Source organism: Podarcis erhardii (genome assembly GCF_964252035.2).
Source record: "Podarcis erhardii genome assembly, chromosome: 7".
NCBI classification, from domain to species: domain Eukaryota; kingdom Metazoa; phylum Chordata; class Lepidosauria; order Squamata; family Lacertidae; genus Podarcis; species Podarcis erhardii.
Window position 1 is genome coordinate 34,461,239 of NC_138511.1, and position 18,730 is coordinate 34,479,968.

Below are 18,730 nucleotides of genomic sequence, written 5' to 3' on the forward strand. Positions count from 1 at the left end.
AGATTCCATAACCAGCAGAATATGGTTTATACACCAGTGGTTTAAGCACCATATACGGTATATTCTTAATTGCTCTAGCCAAATTTTCCACAGTATGGGAGTTTCAGTCTCTGTTGTGGCAGAGTCTATTATGCCAAGATTGTTATTAAACATAATTGAAGTTTCGTTATATGGAGGAGCTGAGGTTTTCTGGGAGCCATATATATTAGTTCTTAACAAGTCCAGATCAATTGACCAGTTAGCTAAGCTTTCATTAGAGGAATATGTAGCAAAATCTCTTATTTGGGATAAGACATCTCCTTCCCCGTTACTTGCATACGTGCTATATAAAGGACCAGGGCTGTCCTTATAAGACATATTAATTACACCTTGCTGCAATTGGTTTGTAATTACCTCTGCCTCCCTTGATCCAGTTGCTGAGTCACAATAGTCCAGCATAGATTTCAGGACTAAATTGGCAATGGAGTTCTGGACGATTTATCTGAAGCACTGAGGTTCTGTGCTCATGTAGTCACCATGTAGTCACCATGTTAAAACAGTTGCTCTCCCAGCATCTGTCCTTCAATTAAAACATATGACTTTTAAGCCCATATAAAAGTAAAACAGATGTGCTCCTAGCCTGTATGTTGCATTTAACATTAACTGCTGAGCCAACTGACTTTAAAACTTTAACATTATTAAAAATAAAACAAATTAAAAGTAGAACAGACTGCAGAATTCAAGGACAAACAGCCTTACTCATTGCCATCTTTACCTGGAAGAACAGCACCCTATTTTGCTCATAAGATGCTATCACAAACCATATTTTAGTCCTGATTTGTAGGGCAACTAGCATGCACAACCTATAGCTTGCCAAGTGTGGATGGTTTGACAAACTGTGATTTGTCAAGGACCCAGAATTAAGTTAATCATTTGTTGTATGCAAGGGGAGGGGAATGTAGAAGCACTTAAGTCTGCTTGTGCATGTAACGTTATACCATAGTTTGGCATTGCATATAAACCACATGTTTACTTGTTCTAAATCAATCCATTGTTAGTGCTTCACATAGTTAATCTTTTACTCTACCTCCATTGAAAAAATGAGCACGAAGCATCAAGCTTAATTAGAGAGCCGTCCATCTTTATAGCCCATATACACAAGCTATGAATATATTATTCAAGGAACAGACTTTAAAAAATATATTTAGCTAGTTACCGATTTGTAATTAGCCTCTTGATTTTAATGAGCAAGGTTGGCAATACAAAGGCAAAGTGAAGTGCATGGAAGCACAAACAGTTCTATTCTTCACAATTACAGAAACAATAACAAAATCAACCTTGACACTTCATCCAGTACCTGAAGTTCTTTATCTCCTATAAAGAAAAAAATGAAATTATTGCATACACTTTTATTTAGAACTAATAAGTTTTCAGATGTTGAAGGAAATAATATAGCTATCGTTATTGTAAAGGTGTAGAATGGATGTTTGTCTTTTCTGTGCAGTTGTGTTATATTATAAGGCTCTGCAAATAATTATCCAAATAATTATTCTTTCTGGTGAAAACTGATTGCTGAAGAAAAATACTGCAAGGTAGTAAACATAGTTACAACTTGCTGTTGCGGTTTTGGTCTTGGTTGACGCCTGCCTCCTTAGCCAGCCCAATTGGATGTAAACAAGACTAGCCTAGAGGCAGCATGCAATGGCAGACAGACCCATCTGATCCTTCTCTATCCTTTCCCTGACTGTACAAAGAGCAGAGGTAGCTGGTGGGTGGCTCTTCCAAGCAGAGCAGCAGAGTAAGGGCAGAAAAATGAGGCAGAGGGAGCACTGCTGGGTGTCCTAGAAGCTGACTGAGCACCCTCCTTGGGGCAGCCAACCTCCAAGAGGGGAACACACTGCAGGTAAGTCGCATGCTGAGAGCCCAGTGGCGAGCCAAGGCCCAAGAGAAGAAACTGGTGCAGCTTTGCAGGTTTGGGGTAGAGTGCCGAGGAAGGTTAGTGTATTAGCCAGCTGAATAAAACCCTTCGTAGAATAGGGGCTATAGCTATAGCAAGCTTTCCCCGGACTAGAGATAAGAAGTGGGGTTCTGAGGACTTGTCTGTTGTAATCTCGTATTCTCCTGCTCTCTTCAACTGGTTCATCTGGAGAAGGCGGAACTCTTACTCACCCTTCTATTCATTACCATGTGGCTCAGCTACTTTTTAGATGGAGCACTGACTGCTATTATGAGGAACTGAAACATTTGTACTTTGTAGGTAAATATGCTGTTTTCAGGTGGTTTTTAGTAATCACGGTATCTTGGACGCCTTGGGTTGCATTCATTGTCAAGCTGTCACATGTGTTCTGTCTGTTCAGGCATATCCACTTGCCAGATAGAATGAGCCACTCTCCCTTCTCCCCTGTGTGTTCTTGTAGGGGTTTTCCCCCTCCACCTGAGTCAATTGTGGGGGCAGGATGGGGGCAGGCTGGTTACGCAAGCGAAAGCTCTTGCGCAAGGCTTCATTTGATGGCTTCATTTGGTGAATTCTGCTCCTAGCGTACCAAATTTCAGCATTCTGTCTGTTGTGGAAGTACCCCCACTTAAAAAAAGAAATTCCCAGATGGGATTTCCTGTACTAAAGCTTAGTTCATCCTGACTCCTTTAGCTGTTTTAGAAGGAATACACAGGGATAGGCCCCGTTTTGACTGTCCTTATCCGTTCGGTTTTAAAAAGTTGAAGACCTAGGATTATTTTTTAAAAGGAGAATAATGTGGTATTTTGTGAGGAAAATTCAGAATTTTAAATTGGTCTATACTTTTAATTTCATTTATTCAGGTTTGCACAAATTTTATTTATGTTAACTTGTGTTACATTTGTAGATCTGGAGTTCCTTTTGTTTGTCAATTTTCTGCATTGTAGTAGTCCAGTGATTAGATACAAAGAATTGGATATGAATATGAGGCTTTATTCCAACACACTCTTGGGGTGGAGGCCTTTTCAGCTGTGGTACCCAAGATCTAGAAGGTTTGCCTGGCCCCTTCACTATTTGCTTATAGATAGACTGCTTCTTCAGCAAGCTTTTCAGTAGCTTATCCACATTATTTTATGTTACTATAGGCTTTTTAAAAATCTTTTCAAAATATTGTTGCTGGTTTTATTTTTATTTTTTTAATCCTTTGTAAGCCACCTTGGCTGTTATAAAGGTGAAGTATAAAAACTGAACATGCATACATGAAAATGAGTAAAAGGGCATTCTTGACAATATCTTTATGGTTTAATTTCATGTTACTGCTGTAATTCTAATCAAGGTGTTATATTCTCTTCCTTTAGGTTCTGTATATGAACCCCTTAAAAGCATTAACCTTCCCAGGCCAGATGGAGAAAGTCTGTGGGATAAGCTGAATAGTTACTATCGGATAGGTAAGTCAAAGGAGAGGCAATTTGTTTTGGAAGTAATATGTTTACTTTTTGTGAACGTAACTTATTTAAACAATTAGGAAATCACAATTTTTGTGTCTCATCCTGTGGAACCATCAGTATTGGTGAAAATTCAGATGTTCTTTAAATGGTTTGGAAACTTGAATACCTTAGGGAAGGACTACCTCCTCCCATTTATCTCCATTCTGATCCATGTTGAAGGTCTTGCTCTGGGTTCCACCAGCTGAGGACAAGAACAGGACCTTTATGATGTCAACACTGTGAAATGTCCTCCCCCAGGGAAGTCTGCCTGGTCCCTATTTTGTTGTTGTTGTTGCTAATCTTCTGTCACAGTTAGCTGTTTAAGGAACTTCCTTTGGGGGCAAATGGACCTGTGTTTTCCTCTCTCTGCTATGTTGCTGGGCAAAATACCCTAGTTTCTTGCTGATTTCTTTCTGCTTATATATTAGCTGTGCTTTATGTATTTCTTATTGTTTTATTGTTTTACTTTATTTCCCCCCTCTTTTACTGTCAGCCGCACCTAAGCGCCCTCTGCGACCCCGCAGAAACCAGGCTCCCTGGTTTACCGAGGAGCTCCGGAAAATGAAGCGGGACCTCAGACGGCTAGAGCGAGTATGGCGGGGTGCCCGTGACGGAGCCTCAAGAACATCTTATAGGGTTTTTATGAAAACCTATGAGATGGCAGTGAAGGCCGCTAAGAAGTCCTACTTCTCGGCCTCCATTGCCTCCGCTAGCTCTCGCCCAGCGCAATTATTTAGTATAATTAGGTCTTTAACGTCCCTTGAAGGACAGTCAAATTTAAATAACAATTTGACACACAGCTGTGAGGCATTTGCGAGCTTTTTTGCGGAGAAGGTCCTGTTGCTCCGCCATGACCTCCCTGCCAATTTGGATACAATAAAGGAACTGGAGGCCCCTCGACTGTCCTCGGGTCCAGTTTTGGACCACTTTGACCGGATATCCCCAGCTGATGTGGACAGACTCCTCCGAGCTGGAAAGCCCACCACCTGTCCTCTTGACCCGTGCCCGTCTTGGCTGATTAGAGCGTGTCCAGACGAGGTGCGCCCCCCCCCCGGGTGATATCATCAATCTGTCCCTTGGCACCGGGATATTCCCAGGGGAACTGAAGGAGGCAGTGGTGCGCCCGCTCTTAAAGAAAACATCATTAGATCCCTTAGATCTATCCAATTACCGCCCAGTTTCGAATCTTCCATTCCTGGGTAAGGTGATTGAGAGAGCGGTTGCTGAACAGCTTGGTAGGTTTCTGGATGAAACATCGGCCCTGGATCCATTCCAGTCCGGCTTCCACGCTGGTCATGGGACTGAGACGGCTCTGGTCGCCGCAGGCAGCTGGATCGAGGCGGGTCGGGGCTGCTGATTCTTCTAGACCTGTCAGCAGCCTTCAACATGGTCGATCACGAACTCCTGGACCACCGCCTTGCCGACGTGGGGATCCAGGGCACAGTCCTTCAATGGCTGCGCTCGTTTCTCTGGTCGGGGACAGAGGGTGGCGCTTGGGGGAGAATTGTCATCGCGCCACTCCTTGGTGTGTGGAGTGCCTCAGGGTGCGATTCTCTCCCCGATGCTTTTTAACATCTTTATGCGCCCCCTCGCCCAGCTTGTCCGGAGTTTTGGGCTGGGTTGCCATCAGTATGCCGATGACACCCAACTCTATCTGTTGATGGATGGCCACCCTGACTCGGCCCCAGACACACTGACCAGATGTCTGGAAGCTGTGGCTGGATGGTTACGTGGGAGCCAGTTGAAGTTAAATCCTTCGAAGACTGAGGTCCTCTGGCTGGGACGGGGCGATATGGGATTGAGGGGGCAACTCCCATCTCTTGCGGGGGTGCAATTAGTGCCAGCACCGTCCTTAAGAGTTTGGGTGTAATCTTCGATACCTCCCTCTCTATGGAGGCGCAGATTACAGCTATAACAAAGGCAGCATTTTTTCATCTCCGCCAAGCTAAGCAGTTGGCTCCTTATCTCTCTCGCCCTGACCTAGCCACTGTGATCCACGTGATGGTCACCTCCAGACTGGATTATTGTAACTCGCTCTACGTGGGGCTACCCTTGAGACTGACCCAGAAACTCCAGCGGGTGCAGAATGCCGCGGCGAGACTCCTTATGGGGTCTTCGCTGCGAGATCACATTCATCCGGTACTATACCAGCTGCACTGGCTCCCGGTGAAGTACAGGATCAGGTTTAAGTTGCTGGTTTTAACCTTTAAAGCCCTATACGACCTAGGACCCTTGTACCTACGGGACCGCCTCTCCTGGTATGTACCACAGAGGAACTTACGGTCTGCAAATAAAAACATCTTGAAGATCCCAGGCCACAGAGAGGTTAGGCTGGCCTCAACTAGAGCCAGGGCTTCTTCGGCCGCGGCTCCAATCTGGTGGAACGCTCTGTCACAAGAGACCAGGGCCCTGCGGGACTTGACATCTTTCCGCAGGGCCTGCAAAACAGAGCTGTTCCACCAGGCCTTTGGTCAGGGCGCAGCCTGACCCCCCTCCTCTGGCAATCTGTATAGAATTTTGCTTATTGGTTGCCATAAATTTGATTTTAATTAATTTTTATAATGAAAAGTTTTTAGAATCGTTGGATTATTTTGATTGTTGTTAGCCGCCCTGAGCCCAGCTTCGGCTGGGGAGGGCGGGATATAAATAAAATTTATTATTATTATTATTATTATTATTATTATTATTATTTGCCTTTATTTTTTGAAAAGTAAAAGAAGTAATTTGAATACATAGTTCTATGTTCTTGTAATATCACTGGGATCATGAAAAGTACAGGTGTTTACATTGTAGCAATGCTCACCTGTTTTCGCATATTCAATCAAAAGTACCATGTAGATCAGGGGTCGTCAAATTTTTTTAGCTGCAGGCTGGTCCACTGTCCCTCAGACCTTGTGGCGGGCTGGAGAAGCGGCAACGGGGGGGGGGGTTAGAGCTGGAAGAAGAGGCGGGGGGGCAAGTAGCCCTCCTCCCCAACCCCAGCCGCTGTGCTTACCTTACCTGGGGCTGCCGCTGCCACTGCCACCACCGCTGCTTCTCATGGGTAGGCAGAGAGAACTTGTCCGCTCTACTCTCTGGCCCACAGGAGCACCAGGGGGGCGGCGGTGGAGGGAAGATGAGCGGCGCGAAAGGACTGGCTCCAGAGAGGGGATGCTTAAAATGGTGCTCAGCCCAGCTCCCTTCCTCCTCTAGGCAGAGCAGGGAGAAGCCAGGAGGAGGAGGGAGGAGGCGCCACCGCGGTGTGTGTGTGTGAGAGAGAGAGGGAGGGGGGGAATGGAATGGCGCAGGGGGGGAAATGGTGCAGCCCGAATGAACAGAATCCCCATGCCGATCCACGGACAGCCCGCAGGCCGGATCCTGAAGGCAGTTGGGCCTGATCCAGCCCGTGGACCTTAGTTTGCTGACCCCTAATGTAGACTAAGATTATATTTGTTCAGGACTGAACATTGCTTATATTCAGGGACATTCAGTTGTTCTGCCACGTTAAATCTATTAAGGCAAATAAGCAACCAACAGTGAGCCATACGGCCTGCTCAAATGTGCTGTGTTTTCAAGCAGTGAATGCCTACCCATTTGTTTGAATCCTGCCAGAGTAGGATTCCACTAGAGCAGCGAGCTTAATTATTCAGTGGCAAAAAATAAGCAATGACAGTGCAACCTCAAAAAGTCAAGCAGATGCACTTGTACAGTGTGTACAACGCTACCTTCAAATAGAGGTTCTCACACAGACCATCCAGTTTAAATTCTAAAACTTGGCAATGGCTAACTTTGCTGCTCCTTGCTATCCTTTTCATAATTATTCAAAAGTATTCATAATTATAAAAGCAGTCGTTTCATAATTATTCAAAATTGACAGCCTACTCTAGAAGGAAGTGCCTTCGCTTGAGTGACCCAGCTGGCAAAGTTCAAATGTAAAGAATTTGTATCTTAAAGTTCAAAATATTTCATTCATTTTTTATTATGGCAGGTCAGATAAAGAGAGAAGGGCAGGGGGAATTCTGAGCAGACAGGTCTGCTGACTTATTGTGCTTGGTAGCTGTTGTGGCCAGATTATGGTGTCCATTACAGTGATGGACAGCTTCAATTGGTTGCACCAATTTCTCTCCCTCCCTTGGCAAGCCAGGATGACTGAGGTGTGCCTGCCACCTTTTTTTTGCTACCAGTCTTGGCTCCTTTGACATGTGGCATTGTGAAATTGTGACAATACCCACTTGGATATTGTTGTGATAAGGCAATGAAACACGAGTGCTGCTAGGGAAATAACACCAAGGACTGTGGGGCTTTTTTGCCTCTTTCTTCTCAGCTCAGTGGATTGCATCCCACCCCAAGTTATTCCCAATGGTGATATGGGACATGGTGTTGTGGCAGGAGGGGCTACAGGCAGAGGAGAAAATCAGAAGAAATTGGGCATCTGTTTCTCCAATTCAGATAGCACAAGAAGGTCTTTGGAGCCCAGTTGTAATGATGAAGTTGATATTATTTGAGAAATAGCATATTCAAACAAACACATTTTTCCTTCTCTGAGCAAGATTCCAGTTCATTTTACAATCTATAATACATTAAACAAATCCATCATTGTTTTTCATCTGTCTCCCAATATAGAAGTTATAAAATGACCTTCTAAAGTAGTAATGGGCTGTTCTTGGAACCTCTAGCCTAGTTAAAATAAACTTTAAAATACTATCGGTAGAACTTTCTTGAGAATAATTAAAATTTATGGTTTTCATTGCTTGTAGGCATTTTATATAAATGCTGAATAAAAGTTTACTTGTAAAGAGAGAAGGGACTGAAGACTATCCACAGAGTAAAAAAGATTTTTGTTTTAATTTCCCCCCAGAAGCCATAATTGAACCATAAATAGCTTTCACATGGAAGGGCATTTCTTCAGTATTCTGTTCTGAGGTACCAATAATGCTCTTAATGTGATTGTTCAATAACTAAATTCTCTATAAATCATAAAAAGTGGAAGAATCTAAACTAAAGGTGTTATAAAGAAGACAGTAAGATTACATTACATTAGAAACACAAACTGGAGAAAACAGACATAGACATGGCCAACTCTGCACATGATGCATTGTAAAATATATATATTTGCTACTGGGCAGTATGAGCAAGTGTTAAGGAGGATTTCGCCTCTTATTAGGTGTTGAGGTATGCTAAAATATGTGGTATAATGGCAGTTTGTTTCCATGCAGAGTTCCAAAGGAACTGGGAGTTGTATCTTTGTTCAGGGACTGAAAATTCTGTGATAGCATTCTCTAGGCATCTCATAGAACTAGTGTCCTCAGGGTTCCTTGAGGGGATGCTATCACAGTTAAACTGCTTTTTGTAGTGTAGACAAAGCCTAGGAACAGCAGTCAACAGATGTTGCCAAGAACAGATCCAGAGCAAAAGGCACAAAGGATAAACAATAGAGAAACATGGGGAAATGGTGAAAACTGACATGCAGTTTTGTATGTGCATCTTTTTCCTTGCAACATCATTAACTTATTTATTTTTCCCCACTTTTCCTTTTCCATGTTATCTGGTTTTTGCAGGTCGTATTCCTTTGTTTTAAAATACTGTACTTTCTGAAACTGGAATAAATTTGAAGTAATAGTAATAATTGTTGTTTATCTTGGCAGTCAAGTCAACAGTGTTACTTTTCCAAAGTCCAACCACTGGCCTCTTTCCTACAAAAACACTGGGCGACAACCAAAGGGCAAAAGTACATGACAGTCTTTACTGCGCTGCCTGCGCCTGGGCCCTGGCACTTGCATACAGGTAAAAATGGATGAGTTCTTGTTTGTGTGGTCCAATGCACTTAAGTTACTAGTCCACTAAAATGTTTAGTGACCAGCCTTCCTTCCTTCTTATGCTAAAAAGGCATTTGTGGCAATGGAGTGGAGTGGGGGGGGGCAGCCACCACAAAGTTTTGTAAAATTTATATGCACTATGTCTCAGGTTGTTGTATTATAATCATTGTCTTTTGCCCGGCAAATCTTAGCAACCCAGAATCTCCACACTAGATTTTAGCATCACTTTTATCCATGGAAAATCATTAAGGTCAACTACCTTGGCTTCTGTAAGCAGTAGCAGTCATTCTTACATAGCTGATTGTTGGCTTGGCAATCTGCATCTTGCATCTAAAAATTCATGTTGCCTTTCCTCATTTTCAGTTTCTTGAGTCATTCTTGAGACCATTTCAGTAAGCACCAAGTAGCTAAACTATGCAGACTCACAGCAGTATACATCCAGTAATAAAACATTCAAAAGTAATATTTGAAAATACCCAAATAACTCAAAACACCCATTAAACTCTTTTACAACTGAATAAAGCAGTTAATTTATGTAATTAATGTACATCATTATTATACATTGAAATTATTTGATCAGCAGAGTTCCATGCCAGTCATCAAAAACTGACCCCAATTTCTTCCCCATCCTTAATTATAGAGGCTGTTTCAGCAAATAGAGCTGCCTTGTCTGTCAAATATTGGCACTCTCTATGTAACAATAATATTAATTTTAAAAACACTCCAATAGTTCATTTTCTTAAAAGGAAAATAAAGCTTTTGATTTTCTAATCATAGTCTTGCAGCGCTACAGAATTGCTTCAATTTCAATCCTTTCTGTGTGTCTTGTGTGTGGGGATACTTTCCTATAGGAAAACCTAAGCATCTGGGTAGGGGAAAACTAGTGCAAATAGCTTGTGTGAACTAGTGGTACATATATGTGTGTCCTGGTCTTAAAAAAGGTAAAGGTAAAGGTACCCCTGCCCGTACAGGCCAGTCTTGACAGACTCTAGGGTTGTGCCCTCATCTCACTCTAGAGGCCAGGAGCCAGCGCTGTCCGGAGACACTTCTGGGTCATGTGGCCAGCGTGACGAAGCTGCTCTGGCGAGCCGGCACCAGAGCAGCACACGGAAACACCGTTTACCTTCCCGCTAGTAAGCGGTCCCTATTTATCTACTTGCACCCGGGGGTGCTTTCGAACTGCTAGGTTGGCAAGCGCTGGGACCGAGCAACGGGAGCACACCCCGCCGCGGGGATTCGAACCGCTGACCATGCGATCGGCAAGTCCTAGGCGCTGAGGTTTTACCCACAGCGCCACCCGCGTCCCTGACCTGGTCTTACACCCGGTCAAACTATTTGCCCAGGTTTGCCTGCTCTGTTTGGCAGTTGCTTGCCAGAGTCTTAAGCAGAGATATTTTGCGCGCTTTTCTGCTAGATCCTTCTCGCTTGAGATCCTGAGGGTTGCATTTTGGACCTTCTGCATGCAGTGCATGTGCTCTACCGCTGAGCTTTGGTCCCTCCCACACTTGGCAGATATACCTATTACATTGGGAGCGTTAGTAGAATAGGTAGGCATTAATGTCTGCAGACTAATCTGACTTGATCATCCTCTGGCTTTCTACTACAAGTGCCACTGCATGTCCTCTGCCTCTTCATTAGAACGATTCAGCTTCCAGAAGTCTTCACCCCATTCCTTCCATGTAGTTTTTAGTTAGGCTTCCTGACTAACTAAAATTTAGGCTTCCATTCCTTCCATGTAGGCTTCCTGACTATTTCCTCCACGTGAAAATGTGGCAAAAGGGGCTGCCTTTACCACAATCAAGAGATGGGAAATGTGCTCCCTCTTTCCCCAGCCTTACACATAGGAGATACATTGGCATCAGTGTTAAATTTGGTTAAGCAGGTTCCACACCTAAGCAGAATTCTTAACCAGTGTTTTGGTCCAGTTGTATTCAGCAGTACTTTCCTTTGAGTGGATTTGGTTAGGATTGTGTCGTATGAGTGTTTAAAAGGTTTAAATTGGTTTTTTGTTTGTTGTATAACTAATGTATCATGTATACTACTTTGTGAGGATATGTTCGTGAGAATCAAAATATAATTTATGAAATAAATAAATAGAACATTTCCCCCAGGTACCCTAGACTAGAGGGCTTTGTTTGTTTGTTTGTTTGTTTGTTTGTTTGTTTTGCAGGTGTTTATGTTTGCTTTCTTAGGTGGGTTCACATTCAGTTGTGGTGTCCTCCACCTGTAGCCCATTGTGTTGACACAAACAATGTATTTCTGAACAGAACCTGTTAAACCTTTTGAGTCAAAATGTGTCCTTGGGCAGCTCCTGCTGTTAATTCTTCCACCTATGTAAGAATGAATAAAAACAGCGTTGTTGTCTACACATAGTTGAAAGTTGTTGTTTTGTGTGATTTTGGCTCATTGGATATCTTTAGTGGTGCCTTGGTGCTAGAATTCAGAAATTAATGGCAAATTGAAATAATGGAAAACAACTCAGTCTTGAAAAAGGAGATGAACATATCAAATGGAAAGCAGAAATAAATGTATCATAATTAATGTATGATACTTTACTACATTGCATAATTAAATATGATGAAACTGTCTAAATTATAAATGATGAGCAATTGTAGCTATAGAAAGATTCATTATAGGGTGGTGTTACCATAGTAACTAGTGAGAATACTTTAAAATATGAATTAGTTTTACAGTGCATCAGTGTTCAATAAATATTTTTATCTATAAAATAGGATCTATTTTAACCATAATTTTAATTCAAACCAAATTACCTCTCCAGGTGTATAAAGTATGGAACAGAAGTTAACAAAATGAGATGCATAGGATGATAATTGAGCTGTGCAAGGGCTCCAGCATACCTTTCCCAAGTTTGGTGGTTTGTTTTCCTTTGAAGCAGTTCAGAGGACTAAATCACAGCTGTAGTAGTATTGGAGCTGCTACCCTGTGAGGTCTTCAGCTCTGAAAATGAATGCATCACTCAGGCAGGACCAGTAAGATGGTTTCTTGCTAAAGAATGTTGGATGAATGAGTGGCATTCATGTGATAAGTAACCATCTCATTGACTCCACCTAGATGATTCTTTTTTACAGACACTCCCAGGGCAGCATAGGATTGTTCCTTAGGGAAGTGGTGGGCCTGAGCTGCTGCAGGTGGAGTTATTTGGGCCAGAGCATTCTAAGGTTGGAGGAGAGCACAGCAAAAAGGTAGTGTTGAGGGGTTAGAGCAGATGAGAAAGTCCTTGTCGGCTTTCCAGAGGACACTGGTTTGGCCACTGTGGGAAACCAGATGTTGGACCACTGAGTCTGATACAGTGATGCTCTTGTGTTCATTACAACTTTTGGGAGAGAAGAGGAAGAGCTAGAAGCAACTAAAGCTGGGCTGGGGACTGATCCCATGGATTAAAAAGTCTGAGAGAAACTGGAAAAGCCATTAAGAAATGAGCTTGTGGACCTCTAATATGTTTCCTTCATGGATTTTGAACACTTGACAAGAGTCCCTTCTTTATATGCCCGACATAATCAGGAATCACAAGACAGAGAAACCAGTAGTCAGAGAAACTTCAGTCTCCCAGGACATTCTATACAAGATCTCAAAGTAGCTGTTCTATTACAAAGGAATTTCAGAAATAGACTGGAAAGAGAAGCTGCTGAATTGCAACTTATTACCAAACTTAAAACCATGGAGAGACCTGGTCTGAACAAAGACATTGGATTCTTATCTCATTATACATGACAAAGCCATTTTTCACCTTTTCACCCCTTGCTTTTTCCTGTAAGACCTATTGCAGTCGTTAAGAGTCGTCAACAGGCTCATCACAGCTATCTGCCAATCACCCATTCCCATCACCCTTCTGAGTAATACCCCTCCCCACCTTCTCACTATATAGAAGGGTCTGGTGACTTCTGTTTCAGTGTATCTGAAGAAGTGTGCATGCACACGAAAGCTCATACCAAGAACTAACTTAGTTGGTCTTTAAGGTGCTACTGGAAGGAATTTTTTTATAATGCTTCTGTGTTCTTGTTTTTTGTATACCTTTTAACACTTCTGTGTTCCTGTCTTCCTAGAAGAGACAACTTCCTTTTTTGTTTCACAGACAAGACAGTAGTTCTAAATTCTCCATTGTGTTGGCCTAACACTCAGTCTGGCCATGCTACTTTTCATGAGCTTTTTCCAGAACGACTAGAAGAGATTATGTGTATTCTCCTGGAAACATAATTTTGAAACCTTTTTAGTTATGTGACTTTTCCTGTCCAAGAATCAAGTAGGTAGCCATGTTGGGCTGACGCAGACGACACAAATAAATAAATAAATAAATAAATAAATAAATAAGTCCAGTAGCACCTTAGAGACCAACTAAGTTTGTTCTGGGTATAAGCTTTCGTGTGCATGCACCAGAACAAACTTAGTTGGTCTCTAAGGTGCTACTGGACAATTTTTTTAATTTTTTTTTAATTTATCCTGTCCAAGAAGTTAGATCAAGCACTCAGTCCCGAGGGCAGGCAACTGCCTTTGGGAGGCTGGCATAGTGAAGGGAAAACACATAATCTAGTGTTTTCCCTTCATACTGCCAACCTGTGGAAAGTTAACAAATTTTTGATTGACCTCGTGGTGTAACTTGACTCCATAGGCTGGGAGGATAATATTCTATTTTTCCTGTGTATCTGAAACTGCTTGTTGTTCCCACCCCTGATCTGCAGCTAAACTTGAGTTCCTGTGGGTTCTCTGAAATGGTGTGTCATTTTGGCAGATGTGGGCAGGTAATTTCATTCACCTAATTTTAACTGTACAATTTTGATTCTTAATTTGGAAGAATTTGAGGTCTTCAAGCACATATTTCAACACTTCCCACAGAAATAGATTGTCATTTTTACTATATTAAAAAAATGCAACCTTTTCTACAAACTCTTAAAATGCAATTTAATCTAGTAGTTCACCTGTTATCTTTGTCCAATTTACTCTAACTTACACTTAAAAGAAATTCCCCTACCTCAAGTTAAGAGTATTTTCAAACTTTAATAATTTTCCATCAAAATCTTCTTTAGCATGGTATAATGCACACTTGTCATTTGTTATCGTTTTAATTTACGTTTTACATTCAGTGTTCAAAATCAGCATATATGGTTTTGGAAGCTCCAGCCTCATTTAGTGGTTGATTAAATATCTGGTGCCATTCACAGTATCATTTTTATAGACATAATTTCCTCTTCCAATTCCCACTACCTACTCATTTAAATAGGTTCGACCTTCATGTTCTTTGAAGGATGCCTTCATATTGAAGAAGTTATGCATGTACCATTTTGGGGATTCAAGTGTGGTTTGTATCCAGAGCTTTGCCAGTATGGTTTTGCTCATGCTTCCCACTGAATTATTAATCCCTTTTAACATTTATTTAATTATTTGAGGTCATGCCCTATTGCAGTTCATGAATTTTGTACTTTATTTCAAATGTCAGATTTTCAGTACCACTGTCAGGGTTTAAAGTGGGAGTCCAGTATGCCCTTTACCTGCTGCCATTTCAAAGATTTGAGCCTTTTCAAGAAGGTCAGCACTGCCTGGAGTCTCTGGTTCAAGTTTCAGATAGTGTTCTCAAATCCATAAAGGAATGCAAATGAATATAAAAGGCCTTTCTCACATTACCTTATTGGCATGGGATCAAATCTCTAGATCACTACAGTGACTCCTCCCCATGTCAGCATCTCCACTCCCAGAAACTGTCACTGTGATGGTATGTGGAGAAGCCACAGCGTGAACTCTTTCCACACGGCCTGAAGGATGTTACCCATATGGTGCAAAAGCTACACTGAAACAATTTCCACACTCTATATGCTATGGCTGTAGCTCAATATTCTGTGTCTGCTAGTGGACAGGTGAATTCTAATGTTGTGCAACAGAGGAACCCAGTGCAACAGTTGTACTGGTGATCCATCTAACTCAGTATGTTTACACTAGCTTAGCAGCAGCTCTCCGGGATTTCAGACAAGAGTCTCCCCCAGCTCTACCTTGAGATGCCAGGGATTGAACAGGTGACATTCTGCATGCAAAGCAGATGTTCTACTGCTGAACTATGGCCCATCCCCAAACTGATTGTGCGATCTATTGGACAGTAAATTAACAAATCACAAGTACCCTTATGCATTCTCTTGTGCATCTGAGTTCTGCTAGTGCAAAACATTTCGCTAGCAGAACAAGTATACTGCTAAGTTACTTTGACTTTGTACAACATTGAATACAACCGTGTCTTTTTTTGCGTCTGCCTCTAGTTTTGGATGGTGTCTGTGGGTTTTTTTAAAATAAAACACCCATACGTTAGCAATGACCTGTTCAAGAATATTGTGTGCTTTAATGGACTTCTGGGAAGATTTTGCTTCTGCTTCCAGTACAGCTTAGGCAGGGATAAACCATTCTACAGCAACCAAGGAATTTGATGATATGAAGAACAATTGGGTTAATGCTTGAAAATTTCTTTATGGTTCATTCAAAAAGGTGTTTATCTCCTTAAAATACTGCTTCCCTGTGGTCATCAAACTCTGCATTCTTTTTCTAATGTGTGCTACACAGGAAGGTGGTGTTAGTTTAACTGATATATTTATGAGGGAAGAAAAATGACTTGGGAATGCTGAATAATTTACTCCTATATCCAGTCAGCATCACACAGTAGGGAGATAATTTCTTCTTCTTGAGCATTGCTCCAGCTCTGCTAGATTTTCATTGAAGAGCTAATTATAATTTTGTTTTCCTGCACAGACTTTGCATCAAGTGTGGATGATCTCTGTGCCAAACAACTTATATGCCAATGAAATCTTTTTTTCCTTCCTGGTTTAAACTTAGACTTTGTTGTTTTTGAAAGCTGGATAGCTCTCTCAGTGCCTTCTCTTGAAATATTCATTTGCCACTGTTTGATTCCTCCGACTGTTTTTTTCCTCTTGGTGAACCTACTCACCTTTTTAAAAAAATAAATAATAATATTTATTACTTTTAAACCTTACAAAAAAAAGAAGAAAAGAAGAAGAAAAGAAAAAAAGACAAAAGAAATACAATACAATACAATATATAAACAATGCACAACACAACATTAACACATTAAACTAAACATAAAAAATTAAAAAACATACATCATACCGTTTCAATGCCCTATCTTTCATTCCCTCATTTCATCGACCTCCTCTCACCTCCCTTTTTGTATTCCACTTCTATTAATTATTTCAGCAATTCCTTTCCCTCTTTCTCTATTTTCTGTCATATAATTATCTTAACTTATTTTAACCTTATCTTCCATTAATACCATAATACTTATTTATACTTAACTCCTTATAACATTTCTACTAAAGCCATATAATTTCATTCCAGCATTTTTCTAACACTCATTAATTTTACACTATTTCTATAAATAAACTTTGAACTTTTTCCAATCTTCTTCCACCGTCTCTTCTCCCTGGTCTCGTATTCTGCCAGTCCTTTCTGTCTACAGTGGTGCCTCGCAAGACGAAATTAATCCGTTCTGCGAGTCTCTTCGTCTTGCGGTTTTTTCGTCTTGCGAAGCACGGCTATTAGCGGCTTAGCGGCTATTAGCGGCTTAGCGGCTGTTAACAGCTTAGCGGCTTTAAGAAAAAGGAAACAAACTCGCAAGAACTCGCAAGACGTTTCGTCTTGCGAAGCAAGCCCATAGGGAAATTCGTCTTGCAGAACGACTCAAAAAATGGAAAACTCTTTCGTCTTGCGCGTTTTTCGTCTTGCGAGGCATTCGTCTTGCGAGGTACCACTGTATTCCATATGGTCCATCAACCTGGTGATCTTCTGTCCAAGGCTCTTAACTCTTTTCCAAGTCCCTTCTGCAGATCTTCTTCATATTTATACATGCACTTTACTTTGTCTTCTGCTGATCTCGTTCTTAATTTCCTTCCTTTGATGCCGAGGAGTAGATCTCGGGGAGGCTCCAACCTAGCAATGTTTTTATTCCTTCTCGACAGGTCAGCCAAATCTCCGTAATTAGCACTATAGTCCAAAAGATGTTTCAGGACGTGTTTCAAAATCCCTCCAAAACTGAAAGTCCCCACAACTCCAATCTCCTCCTGGCCCAAGTCCAAATCCCAAAGATCAGTACATCCCTGCATGAGGGAATCTATCCAACTTTCCTTCTCAAATCCAAGCAGGGTTCCAATCCTCAAAATCTGACTTTCTCTAAATTCAGTCATAGAAGGCAACAACTTATATTCATCAAATTGCCTCTGTAAGACTGGGACTCTCTCCCTCTCCACTTGTATTACTTTAGGTTCAACAACAACTTTCTCCCTTGCCTTCTCAACAATTTGCCATGTCAAAGTAGATTCCTGAAACAATTCCTGAATAGTTTCTGTATAGATGTTCACTTTATGTCCCAAATCAGTCACTTTTTGTCCCAAATCAGTCACTTTTTGTCCCAAATTGTCAATTTTGATAGTCATCACATCCGTCTTCTTATGAAGCTGTTCCAATGAAGCACTTATCTTGCATAATGCAATCACTAAGGCTTCTTCTGTCGACATTCTTACCAATCCAAGGTCAATCCCTGGTTCTCACAGTTTTTTATCTCTGCAGCTGGTGATCCCCCCAGCTCCACTCCTGTAACAGTTTCAAAGGCTCCCTCTAAAGGGAAACAATTTCTATTTGTATCAATCCTTTAAAACACAGTTCAAGCAACAAAATTAGTTTCAATTTTCAGTTACTTTTACTCCTTTTTAAGCGCAGAAGGAAACAATGGAAACAATATATTTCTCTTGTTTGCTATCTGTCCACATACATTTTATTCACAGTCAATGAACTTTCCCAAAACGTCAGTCTTATTAGCAGCCCGTTTCCGGTGGTAATTTATCTTTCTTTGCTCTCTCTCCTGCAGGCTTACACGATCCAAAATTTCCCCCCTCTTTTCCTGCTTCCAAGGGGTGGTTTAATGATTTTAACCGATGGAGGTTTAATCCTTTACAGAAGACTTTCCGAGACTTTAGCTTGCAGCCTCTTTGCTTCAGTCTATTTACAAAAGGGGAAGGCAGACTTCCTGTTTTAAACCTCCCCGTTTCGGTGCCAAATTAAGACGTTTAAAAATCCAATTTTCCGTTCTACTCACGGGTAGTTGTTTTAAGATCAAATTGTCCATAGGAAAAAGTCAGCGCTCTCTGACAACAGCTATGCGGCTTCACTCCGTGAAAGAAGCAGTCAATTCGAAGCACCGCGCCGCTCACCCCACGTCACTCTGGATCCCCGAAACTGGGTTTCCCCGCGAGTAGGGGAGGCGCAAAAGGTGCCAGCCGAATCCCACGTTCACAGGCTTCTCCCGCCTGTGATTTTTGGTGGGTCCCCGCCTTCGCCGTGGCGGCCAGACCCTAAATTCCACAGAGCAAGTTCCTCCCGATCAGAGGAATTCAGCCATTGCTGGAGGCGCCAACCCGGAAGTCTCGAACCTACTCACATTTTAAAAGCCTGTACTATTCTCTTTTTATAATGACAACTCTGTCTGAAGTACCCTTGGTAACTGCAAATCA

General features: G+C 41.8%; 1 protein-coding gene across 9 annotated transcripts in view; it reads left to right on the forward strand.

The window, feature by feature from the left end:
• Positions 1–18,730, forward strand: part of PHKB (phosphorylase kinase regulatory subunit beta) — a gene marked incomplete at its 5' end in the record, with an annotated part of 153,240 nt that overhangs the window by 20,238 nt on the left and 114,272 nt on the right. For all 9 annotated transcript variants that reach the window (XM_081870167.1, XM_081870171.1, XM_081870166.1 and 6 more), the window contains 2 exons: positions 3,292–3,381; positions 9,045–9,183. In XM_081870167.1, coding sequence (XP_081726293.1) covers positions 3,292–3,381; positions 9,045–9,183 — 229 coding nt within the window. The remainder of the gene's footprint in view (positions 1–3,291; positions 3,382–9,044; positions 9,184–18,730) is intronic.